The 12296-nt window shown below is 44.9% G+C and overlaps 1 protein-coding gene across 1 annotated transcript; it reads left to right on the top strand.

The window, feature by feature from the left end:
- The first annotated feature begins 567 nt into the window (after positions 1–567).
- Positions 568–11540, top strand: LOC139411348 (zinc finger protein 507-like). Its single transcript, XM_071157609.1, has 7 exons — positions 568–665; positions 1848–4003; positions 4496–4613; positions 5046–5157; positions 6788–6892; positions 7372–7506; positions 7668–11540. The coding sequence occupies exons 2-7, from the start codon at positions 1850–1852 to the stop codon at positions 8080–8082; spliced, it is 3039 nt and encodes a 1012-aa protein (XP_071013710.1). The 5' UTR covers positions 568–665; positions 1848–1849; the 3' UTR covers positions 8083–11540.
- Positions 11541–12296: the final 756 nt, after the last annotated feature.

Raw genomic sequence — 12296 nt, 5'->3', positions numbered from 1 at the left:
TGTTTGGTGTTTCATGGAGGTGTGCAAACAATGTCATGGTGGTCAAGTTATACAGAGAGATGAATGAAGGATATTTTATATATTTTAATGGGCTACTATTGGTTGAGGGATGGTTTCCTAAAGTCAGTCCTGGTGCACGCAATTGAACAAGCTTTTCAATGTCATTTAACAAGCACTAGATGGCAGTATTTGATTTACACAAACTGGTGGGATGAGCGGTGAATATAAATTGAAGAGCAAGTTTTAGATTTAAAATATATTTGGAAGATAAATTAAGGTCATTATGCACTACAAAGCACATTGAATTTTAGCTTCTCAGTGACAGAGCTGCACCTGCACTTTACCTCCGTTTGATATGCGTTTACATTTTGGGCTTGATTGCATTATACTAAGGCAGATTACTTGTGAATTCACCCATATTACATACTCATAAACCAATGCTGTCCAGTAACTGTTCAATGGATTTTTTGTGGGACTCTGATTCTGTCTCAAATTACGACAGATTCCATCTTGGTCACCTGACCAGTTAGGCTGGAGTCACGTGATCAGCGCTCCATCCTCGCCATTTTACAGTGTGAGAGACAGGCCACCTTTATTGATAAAGGATAAAGCATATTTTTTGTATTTTGTTCTGAGGCCAAAGATCTTTCAGATTTGCCGGTTCAGTAAGTACTTAGCTAACTGACACATACAAGTCGCATGACCCTTTGCTTTGGTATTTATTAAACAAGAAGCACATTGAATAGCTAGATATCTTTTACAGTGCGTTGGGTGAGAGACTCGTGTGCTACTGCTAGCTTAGCTTATAGTCAAGCGGTTGGCTTGTTGTCATGTGCAGTGCATGTCCTGCCCCCTTTTCCAGATAAATAATGCATGTCTCTATCGTTGGACTCCATGTTCTCGACACAGCTGCGCGATTGTTGTGGCTATGGAACATGCCATTTTGCTAGCTAAGTTAGCTAGCTATAATCTTTTACAGATCATTATTTTGCTTTCGTGAGCTAGCCAGAGGCAGAGTCAACCCACCACGCCTCGGTGAATGAAATGTTATTAATAGCCCGTTCTGTCAGAGGGCAGTCCTCCTAGTCATGCACACATATCGATGTCCCTGTTCAACTAGTTAGCTAGTTACTAAGCCAAAGTGGTCTGCTAACAAGTTGGCTACCAAACCCTAGCAAAAACCTTATTTGAATATCTTTGATTTGAACATTCCCATAATATACTGCAGTTTGTGGATTGCACGAGCAACTATTTGCCTACCCAAGGTCTTTGTCACTTTTACAGAAGGAGCACTAGGTAGTAACGTTACAGTACTGCAGAAGGTTCAGAGATATTAAGGCCTAGGCTATTCCTTAAAAGCAGAACCCAAAGAAAAGGGAACCTGGATTGCGGTCAAAGGGGAAAGTGTGGTACCAATTGCAGACATTATGTGCTTAACCACAGGAATGTCTTCCTCTGTGACACTGGAAAATAACCCTGCATCCTTATTCAATTATCATTGATCCGCTTGACTGAATTACCACAGCGTTTTCTATCAACTAGAATACTTGGATGGTAAAACTAAATAACTCTGATTGGGACTTTCCATGTTCAGTACTGTACTCTGTGACCCCTGCTGTGTTTTGCACACTGCCAAAAACAGTAACACAACAGGTTTCTTTTTCAGTGTAAGCCTAAACACATTTGTTTGTGTGTGACTAAGATGGAAAGAAGTACATTTGCAAAGATAGCAACACGATATCTGCAGGAGACCCATTAACAGAGTTTACGAGCCATGATCATATTTCTGTGCTATGCATGCAAAGCTGATTGTGGTAGTTTTAACAGGCTTGTTTTGCTTTTTACAGGCATGGAGGACAGCAGTGGAGTTGCCATCTTGGTCCCCCACTCTAGAGGCCAACAAGAGTCTGTCTTCATCTCTGAAAGGGTGGAAACGCCCCCAGGTACCCTGATGGAGCCTAGTGATGATGACCAGGGGCAGCAGCAGAAACAGGCTGCAGACTCCCTCATCGAGGTGATTGAGAAGCTCAGCAAGATCGTGGAGAAGCGCCCGCGTCGATTCACCCTGGCTGGGAAGAAGAGAGCCCTCATGTCCTGTGCCTCCGCCAGAGTCCCAGAGATCAGGGAGGGCAGTGGTGGGTCCTCCCCCTGCAAGAGAGCCCGGGAGTTGGAGGAAGAGGTGAAAGATCAGAAAATCCAGCCAGACAACAGTGCACCCGCTGGCAGCAGTAGGACCATCACCTGTTACCAGTGCAGCCTGTGTCGGTTCCTGTCCCCGACCTTGAGCCTGCTGAAGGAGCACCTGCGGCAGCACGATGAGCAGCACAGTGACCTCATCCTCATGTGTTCTGAGTGTCGCTTCACCTCCAGCCACCAAGAGGAGCTAGAGGCCCATGTCAGGCTCCACTTTGACTGCAGCAACTCTAACAAGAACCCTGTATCAGGCCAGCAGGCCAGCGAGGGAAATGAGGTGTTACGGATGGGGGGTAGTGTGGAGGAGGCTGCGTTCAAAACTGCCATGGACTGTGCTGAGGAGATCCCTGCTAAGAAGAAGTGGTACAGCTATGAGGAGTATGGGATGTACCGCTGCCTGATCTGCAGCTATGTGTGTGGACAGCAGCGAATGTTAAAGACCCATGCATGGAAGCACGCAGGTCTGGTGGACTGCTCTTACCCTATCTTTGAGGACGAGGCAGTGGCACCAGCACCTCCTGTAGTTCCTCCTGCAGAAGAAGCAATAGTAGTCCTCACCCCGGTCCCAGAGAAATCTCAGAACCTCAACAAGATGTCCACATTCCAGATCGACCTCTGTGCCCCTGTGGCGGAATGTGGGAATGAGGCCGTGACAGAACCAATCACAGAGGAGAGCCCAGTGGAGGGGCCATATCCCTCTAAAGACCCTGTCACTGAGGAACCAATGTTGGAGGTACAGGTGACCACAGAGACTGAGGTGGAACCTATGCAGGACTGTTGTCATATTACCAGTACAACAGACAGCCTCCTGTCGTCAGCCCAGAAGATCATCAGCTGCAGCCCCAACAGTGCAGACCATGTCAATGTCATAGTGGAACGACTGCCCTGCGCAGAGGAACCTGTGGCTACCCAGCCCCTCCCCATCCTCCACAGCCCAGAGGTGGGCAGAGACAAGAGCCTGCTGGCTGCAGAGGAGGCGGGCCATGTGGAGAACCAGCCAATGTTTGTTGACAAGGACGGGCAGCAGGAGGTGGTGATTGGCTGGAGCAACAGTGAGAGGCAGCAGACCACCACAGACCCTCCACGTGATGAGAACGCTCCCCCAGCCCGCAGGAGGACCCACTCTGAGTCTCTGAGGCTTCACTCCCTGGCCGCTGAAGCCCTGGTGACCATGCCCATGAGGACCGCGGAGCACATCAGGAGCATCGTGGGTCAGGGCTCTCAGAGCCCTGACACGGGCCAGTGGCTCCTGGAGATGGCCACGGCTGCAGCAGTAGCAGCCGACAGAGCCCCTGCAGCAGTAGAGGAGCTGACCGGCATGGGCAGCGTGGGGGCAGCGCTGGTAGACCTGGAGTTGCAGGGGTCCAGAGAGGACGGGCTGGCCGAGGGCCCCGCCAAGGCTGGCATCAGCCTGTCCCTGCTGACGGTCATAGAGAGGCTAAAGGAGCGCTCGGACCAGAATGCCACGGACGAGGACATCCTGAAGGAACTCCAGGACAACGCCCAGAGCCAGCACGCTGGGGAGGTCAGCGCCTGTGGAGGGGGGGACCCAGGTAACCCTTGTGGGGGTCTGGTGGACTACATCCCTGGCAGCGAGAGGCCCTACCACTGTCGCCTGTGTCGCTACAGTAGTGGGAACAAGGGCTACATCAAGCAGCACCTGCGAGTACACCGCCAGAGACAGCCCTACCAGTGTCCCATCTGTGAACACATTGCCCTGGACAGCAAAGATCTAGAGAGCCACATGATCAACCACTGCAAGACCAGGATGTACCACTGCAAGGAGTGTACTGAGGCCTTTTATTACAAAGTGAGTAGAAAGACTGAAGAGAGAGATATTAGGACAGACTGTGTGCCTCATTGTCCCTGATAAGAGATTTATTATTGAAGTGGCGCCTCCTCTAGGAGAGAATATTGCTCTTGAGTTTTTGTTTCTCGATGACCCAAATTACGGTCATAAAGATAAGATGAGATGAACTGATTGTAGAAGTGAGAGTTGAGATGGAAGTTTTTTTCTGCAGCATAGTGCTGGTTGGTGCAGTGCAGCAGGGGAAGTTTAGTTTGATTCAGGGAGTAGAGAACGAGCCTATTGATTTCATTACTTTAATGAGACGCCTCGCCCGTTTCTGCAGACCTCATTAAGTCCATCATAGAATTCTGTGGGGTTTTGAACTCCATAGTTATCGGATATCTTTTTTTATTTTTGTTAGGAGAGGTGAGGGTAGCCTGTGTGCTTTATGTTCAGCCCTAGAAGATCTCATTAAGTTTTTACTTGTTCTTTTATCACTGACGCTTTCCTCAGAGTCAGCTGAGGAACCACGAGACAGACCAGCACGGTTTGGGCGACACCGGCGCAACACCAACCCCTGTCACTGAAACCACGGCCACCGTGGAGGGATCTGTAAAGATGACAGACGATGGTGAGGAAATGTGTCAAATGTGTTTTTCCAATGGAGGGCGCTCGACCAACGCGAGTCGAGATGCAACCCCAAAAAAACGTTTAATTAATTGGAAAAGTGAAAGGGGCGATGCTCGCTCACCATTAAAAATGTGTTTTTGTTTTGGCAACTATTAAAAGCTTGATATTTTGGCCTTCATCAATGGCCTTTTTCTGAACCGTCAAGCCTTTAATAAAAAAATTTAAAAAATAAAAGCTTGAATAAAATGTTTTTAATGGTGAGCGCTGCACCAAGTGCATTTTCCAACTTGACCAAACACGATCAGTCTTTTTACCTTTGATCAAAGATTTCTCACCAACTCTCCTCTCCACTACCCGTTTTGGGTGGTTCATTTTATTGGTACCGCATCCTTTGTCCACAGTATTTAATGTGTACTTTTGTTCCACTCTCCAGACTCCATCAGTTCGCAGAAGGTGTACAAATGTGACGTGTGTGATTACACCAGCTCCACTTACGTTGGAGTTCGGAACCACCGGAGGATCCATAACTCTGACAAGCCTTACAGGTTGGTGCTGGGTGTCTACTGTCTGTGTGTTTTTAATAAGGTCAATAGGATTCGTCATGATTGCAGGCTGGATTCCTTAGGACTTGACATTCAAGTAAATTTGCCAGTGGCACACTAGGCCAGTGCCAACTAAAAGCTACTGGCCTGAATTGGGGGCAAAAATACTGGCCCGGGCCAATATCTCACAGGATAGTTGGTGATGCGTGCATAATTACAATATCAGGTGATTTTTTTTATCTTTAATTTGTGGGATGAGCAAGCTAGCCTATAATAACCCATTATTGTCAAGTTCAAATTGTATTATGTGTGTATGGAGGATACACACATAATACAATTTGAACTTGACAATATCATATTCACATTGATTGTTTTGAGGTAAAATATAAGACCTTTGCTCAAGAAGGCTACAGTTGTTGGGCCTTATAAAATCTGTTTAATATTTTGCTTAATTCCGTTTTTGTTTTTCCAGGTTTCTGAATTTGTTCAGGTTTTCACTCTCAAAATCACACTTCTTTTTTTCTTTTTTTTTAAAAAAACAAAACAATTCAATGTTCTAATTCCACAACAATGATTTAAATCACATCAGTAGACAATTTTTTAGGTCTGGTAAATATTTTGGGGAGGGTGTTAGGCATTGTTTGCCTAGTGGTATTTCTGTACTGTACAATATAGGGTTTGAAAAACCAATGCCCTCCCGATTGATACTAATCATCATGATATCATTCTGCCAGGTAGGCCGACTTTGCAGTCACCAAGAAGTAATTTTTTTGTGATGACTGAATTGCGCAGCGCAAAGATTCAACCGAGACTTGGGACCGTGTCTGCATACCCATTGTTGCTTTAGTTAGCATTCACAGGTCTTACCTAAACGTCTTACCTACCTGCGTCGTTCTTCTGTGAGGTGCTCCACGCGACAACCAGTTGAGAGCTGCGTGCTCTTGCTGCCCGACAGATGATTCCGCTCAAACTAGTCTAGGTTCATTTTTAGTCATCCAGAAATTCACCGCTTTCCATGTTTCCGATGACATAATCCTATTGCTCACTCAAACCCATGAATAAAATAGAATGTCAATGTTATGATGCAGATCTCCAGCAGGGGGCAGTGAGTGTTAGTTAAAGATTAACATTGGAGTATTTCTCACACCACAGCACCCGTGTAAGTGGATCGGCCCTGTTCTCGAGGCGCCGCCAGATGTCTGGGGGGGGGTCTTATTCTCTAACGCCACACACAGACACACATCTAGTTTGTTTTGATGTTTTCCCACTATAGACCCTCAATAGAGCTCTTTCATACAAGGGAGTGCAGTCTTTCTACCCTTATGCTTTGGTATCCTTGACACACTTCAGACCGTTCCACAGAGAAGCGCACGCCTTTTAACTAAGGCCATCTTATCCATTTGAGCCACACAGTGTATCGCATCTCTGAACGTTGTGCTTCCAGTTACACTTTGAGCTTCGCAACAAAATAGCCGCCAAGGCAACAATGTGGCCCTCCAGGCCTTTCCTGCTGTACCAGCCGAAACAGAATAGTAAACCGAGCTTAAACAGCCGAGCACAACACAAACTGTCAAACAACTAGTCCTGTACAGAGATATTCCCTCCAACTCTGGCCCACTCTCTGGTACTATAGGTGCTGCAGCTGTGACTTTGCCACGACCAACATGAACAGCCTGAAGAGCCACATGAGGAGACATCCCCAGGAGCACCAGGCTGTCCAGCTACTGGAGCAGTACAGGTGAGGACCAGGTCAGGGTTCAGCTTCTGGAGAGGTACAGGTGAGGACCGGCTCAGGGTCATAGAGGGAAGACCTGGGCAGGGGAGTGGGAGAGGTAGAGAAAGTAAGCCAATGTGCTTCGAAAGAGTGTGGGGATGGAGGAAAAAGCTGAAGTGTAAGAAGAACCCATCTCATCGACCATCAGAAAGAACTCCTACTGAACTCTCCTTTTAGCGTCGATATGGAGGATGTCTGGGTATGTAGAGTTGGCTGGAGCATAATGTAGAGCAGTACAGATAAGCAGTATCAGAGCATGTGTGCCACTAGGTCTTTCCCTGCGGAGTCTTTAGTGCAGCTGATCCCTTTTGATATAATGGAGTTGAGGGGATTATTGTGAACCCCGAGTAGCATATTAAATCAGCTGCTTCTGCTGCAGACTTGAGCCCTTTCTTTTCTCTCTTCGTCTTCCCCACTCTCACTTACTCCTTTTGGTTTTTCAGGTGTTCACTGTGTGGCTATGTGTGCAGTCACCCTCCGTCCCTCAAGTCTCACATGTGGAAGCACGCTGGCGATCAGAACTACAACTATGAGCAGGTGAACAAAGCCATCAACGAGGCCATCTCCCAGAGCGGCCGGTGAGTAGGGGGTGATGGGGATTGGAGTTTTAATGGTCTGCCTTTACCATCTGAAAAGCTTCTGGTCAGAATGAAGCCTGTGTTTGGGTCCCATTGAACAGGGATGTGTAGGGTCATGTCTTTGTCTTGATGGTGAACCTGCTCTTTCTCCCTGGCTGTAGTTCCCCTAGTGCCCCGCAGAAGGTTTCAGCAGTGGGGGAGGCAGTGGCAGAGCAGTCAGGTGTGGTGCAGGGTGGGAAGGGGGACCCAGCCCCTCTAGCAGGAATCCCAGTGGACAGCGTGGGAGCTGGCTCAGGGGCATCAACAGAGCTCATCCAGTGGTCCTCCAGAGAGCCTGCCCCCCAGAGTGAAGCCCCCCAGCACAGCCCCCTCGGGATGGAGGGGGTCCAGTCCCGGGCCGGCATGGAGTATTGTGTGCTGCTGTTCTGCTGCTGTATCTGTGGCTTTGAGTCTACCAGCAAGGAGAGACTGATGGAGCACATGAAGGAACATGAGGGTGACATCATCAGCATCATCCTGAACAAGGAGCAGCAGCAGGGAGCAGCCCAACCAGCAGAGGGCAGCACAGCACAGTGAGACAGCATTTAACCCCGTACCCCTCCCCTTACCCCAACAGAGAGCCAGGAACCTACCCCCTCACTCAGACTGACTTAAGTCTGACTTAACAGGGAAGTACTGTATCTTGTTTTCTGGTTCTTAATTTCATGTACTTAACAGAAGGTTACAAAAAGTGTCTCTGTTGGAGCTCAGACATATAGAAAATTGCAAAATTCCAATTTCAAGGCATTGCAGTAAAATGTTATACCTGAACAAGTTCAGACACGTTTAATACCTCAGCAAACAGACATTTCCGTATTTTCAAATGGAGCTCAGTCCATTTTACTCAGCAAACATATATTGACCACATGGCAGCTTTTCTATTCAAATATTTTAATATAATTTAATATATTTAATCCTTCACATTTATAGTTTATCTGTGGCACCTGCACTAGGCTGTACAGAGATGCCATCTACTTGCGTGTTGTGTTCATCATAGCTATATTTATATTTTAATATGGGTTAATACAACCTGGTCTCAGAGCATTTCGTATTATTCTGTACGTAAATCTGAGACAATCGATATTGTACATTTTGCAAATTCTTAACAGCTGTTAGCCACCTAGCGAGAATTCGTAACATAGCATATGTTTAGCAAATTTCATAACATATTGTATGTTTTGCAAATTCGTAACATAATATGAATTGTAATTCGTAACATATCATACGAAATGGATGGTGGACTTCCACAAATTAATACATACCATAAGAAACGTAACCTATCATACTAATTTGAGTGTCCTGGATTTACCTTTTACTATGTTACGTCTAGCCTATGAGACCAGGCTGGTTAATAATATGTATCAATGTAGGCCTATGCGTGTTGGTTTCCGTTATGTCGAAGCGAAGGAGATGCCTTGTTTTGTTCAATTCACTGTTTGATGCTATTTTGACCTATTGGACCTCTGGAAAGTTATGATAATGATGGGTCACTTGAGGGTGGTTTCCTAAAGCTGTAGGATAGATAGGCTGGCACAAGTTGTTGTTTTACCAATATTCACCACCGCATCAAGGGCTCTTGAGGCAGAAATATGTTTGGGAGGAATCTTTAAGCTACGATCAGTCTATTATGGTGCATATTAGTGGTTGTGCTAGACCCAGGTGTAATGGTGGCGAGATGCTAAATGGACATCCATTGAACTTTGATTGCAGCCAACACCCAACTGTGTTTTAGCTTAGGCTACTTATAGTTACTTTAGTGAAAGTATTACTGTTCTGATTACGATCATCTTTTCTAGATTCATGTTTTAGTTAAATAATTGCCAAGTTTATCACTTGAATATGTTAAGCAATTTCCAAAGTGTCTCCATATAGGCCTAGCACTTGTAGATAATGGATAGATGGAGTGATTGACATCCTAGCACAGAGCGGTGTGCTAGTATACTAAACCTTTGTGAGAACAAAGGAGTAGCAGGTTCAATAGCAGGTTCATTAGTAGCCTGTCTCTAATCTGTGCTGTATTGACCAATAGCAGAGGTTGATATATGACCGGCTTTTCAAGTGATAGGCCTATAGGCTACTGTAGACTGACATTGAATATGGTGTTTTCCGTTTGACTACCTCTGATAAAGTGTTTCCAAACTTCACTCACCTTTCCATTTAGTTTCACACTAAACATGCTTGGTATGCAGAGTGGTGACATGGAAATCATTTCCATGCCCTTACTGTTTTTACGTAGACAGATGGGTGTAGGAAATTATGATCAAATTAAATATCCATAATTCATGGGATTTCCCGGATTTGCGTTTGTGTAGCTCAATGTATCAAATAAATGTAATCATTATCTTCTGCACGCTGAAATTCTCATTATAATGGCAGATTATTATTGTCTCACGTTCATTTACAATTTAAAGTACTAATGTTAGGAAGACCGTGACGGTCTGCATTTAAACCGCACTTAATTCCCCCACCCCCCATTTACATAGTTTGCATTTTAATGAGTGGTTGGGTGAATTAAATGCAAGCGACAACCAGGGAGAACCTCATGCTGATCATAGGCCACGTTCTGCCACGTATAATCTATCAAGGTTTATGGCCGCCGCTTTTTGTATGATTCTATTCGTGGACGTACTGTAGTGCAGCTTCTTGCTGTGTCTTTCTGGGGGCCTAATGATCTTCTCACCTATGCAGACCATGAGACAGAGGGGATACAGTGGGGGGAAAGGGAACTGACTATGGGCCTAAATGAATTGATTTGGTGGTTTTGGGTCAGATGTGCAAATAGTTTTGGATAGATCTGACATCATATTTCTTGTGGGAAAGCTTCAGGTTATTTTAATGTTCATTTTGCCCGTGCGGAGTTGAATAAATGTGTCATTTGTGAAGCCAATTTGTTATTTCTGTAGGGCTTATCTTTTGTTTTGTTGGTTCAGTATTTACATTGTCACATGTAGGAAATTGAAACCTTAGATCCAGGACTAAATCTCTTTGTTTTATGTGTCGAGTGTGAAAAACAAACCAGAGAGCCTGGAACCTACTACCAGACCCCGTTCAAACGCACTTAAATATTTTTGTCTTGCCCTGTTCACCCTCTGAATGGCACACATACAATCCATGACTGAATTGTTCTAATACATTTGTTCAGTAGCTTATGTCCGGTCTGCTGGCAAGATTGTATACTCAAGTAGGTATACTACCATGCTTGTTAATCTCCTATACTCCTTGTTATTTGTCTATTTGAGTCGGGGAAATGTTAGATTTCAGATGGAGATGCCTCCGTGTGAGTCTACCACTCTGTCTCCCCCCCGGCTTTCATTTCAGAAATTAGGCTATGAACTGACATGAGAACCTGGATGGGAGGGGGAAAGTTCTTTATAGGGTATGTGACATGTGATGTGGATGATTTGGACATGTTCTTTGTTTGACTAACCAAATCTAATCCCCAGGTCCCTACCCCTTCAACTGCAGGGTGCCATGTGATGGGGTAACTGTCAATAGATTGTGAATTTTCAAAGACATTTTACTGTGATATTTAATGATCATCCTGTCAACGTTTGTGCCTTTTTGATTTGAGAGTCTCTTGTAGTCATTCGATAGCTATTTGTTATAGGCTATGTCTGCCCGTGGGTGCTGTTGTGCACCCATCTGTTCAGAATGATGTTCCCAGGAGGTCGTGGGGTGTTATTCAGTCAAAGCTGAATAGCCTCTGTAACACCTCCCCTTTCTCTGTGATGTATCCAATCACTTGGTACTGTAATTTCCCACTTGGGTGCACGCTGGTTGGATCAATGTTGTTTCCACATCATTTCTTAAAATGACATTGAACCAACGTGGAATAGATGTTGAATTGATGTCTGTGCCCAGTGGGATGGGTCTGTACATAAATAGTTGAAATACTGTAGTATTGCAAACTGACTTTTTTATAATCTATTTTTAAATATATTGTAAAGAAAAAACACTAAGTTCCTTTTTTTTTTAATAAACAAATTTGCTAACAATTTGGAAAATGGCTGTGCTTTTTAATTGACTGTAATGTATTTGAGGGGAGTGTTTGTTTTACACTGAGCTGCATGCATTTCATGCCAAAGGAGAAAATGTGATCTCACTTACGCTGTTCAGTGCTTACCGTGTTTCAAGTTCAGTGTGATGTGTGGACACAGGATTCGCTCCGCTAGGCCACAGAGCGATGCTTGCTATCTATTTATTTTGGTCATCATAGACCATATTATGTCATGACTCTGCCAGTGTATTTATTTGTAATAAATACTTTGTGGATAAACTGTGTTGTTATTGAACTAGTGTATGGGTCGTTCCATATGATTTGAATCACTTTTTGACTGCACCCCTTATTGATTTGAACTAAACCTTCCATACATAGAACACCCTCAATTCGTCAGGGCATTGGACTCTACAAAATGTCAAGTGGGTTCCACAGGGATGCTGGCCCATGTTGACTCCAATGCTTCCCACGGTTGTCAAGTTGACTGGATGTCCTTTCTAAACAATAAAACCCAGCAGTGTTTCAGTTTTGTAGAAAAACCCAGCAGCTATTCTACTTCATCAGAGGTATTTGTTTTGTCCCCACCATCGGTTTAGACACAGCGTACTCTTGAATACAGGGTGGGTGTCATGCTTTGGCTGATGGATACTAAAAATGTGAAATAAAATGTCACCTTTCCAAATGATATCGCAAAGCTGGTTGGAGGTCCACACATCAGATAATGTTGACTCGAGTGAGAATATCAATTGTTTAA

This window comes from Oncorhynchus clarkii, chromosome 6, assembly GCF_045791955.1.
Source record: "Oncorhynchus clarkii lewisi isolate Uvic-CL-2024 chromosome 6, UVic_Ocla_1.0, whole genome shotgun sequence".
NCBI classification, from domain to species: Eukaryota; Metazoa; Chordata; class Actinopteri; order Salmoniformes; family Salmonidae; genus Oncorhynchus; species Oncorhynchus clarkii.
Note: the sequence above shows the minus strand (reverse complement) of the source record. Positions and strands in the feature narration are given on the sequence as shown.

Coding starts and splice junctions, on each gene's coding strand:
- LOC139411348 (XM_071157609.1), top strand. CDS start 1,850: ATGGAGGACAGCAGTGGAGTTGCCATCTTGGTCCCCCACTCTAGAGGC. Junction 4,614..5,045: donor TGTAAAGATGACAGACGATG/GTGAGGAAATGT, acceptor TCCACTCTCCAG/ACTCCATCAGTTCGCAGAAG. Junction 7,507..7,667: donor GCCATCTCCCAGAGCGGCCG/GTGAGTAGGGGG, acceptor CCCTGGCTGTAG/TTCCCCTAGTGCCCCGCAGA.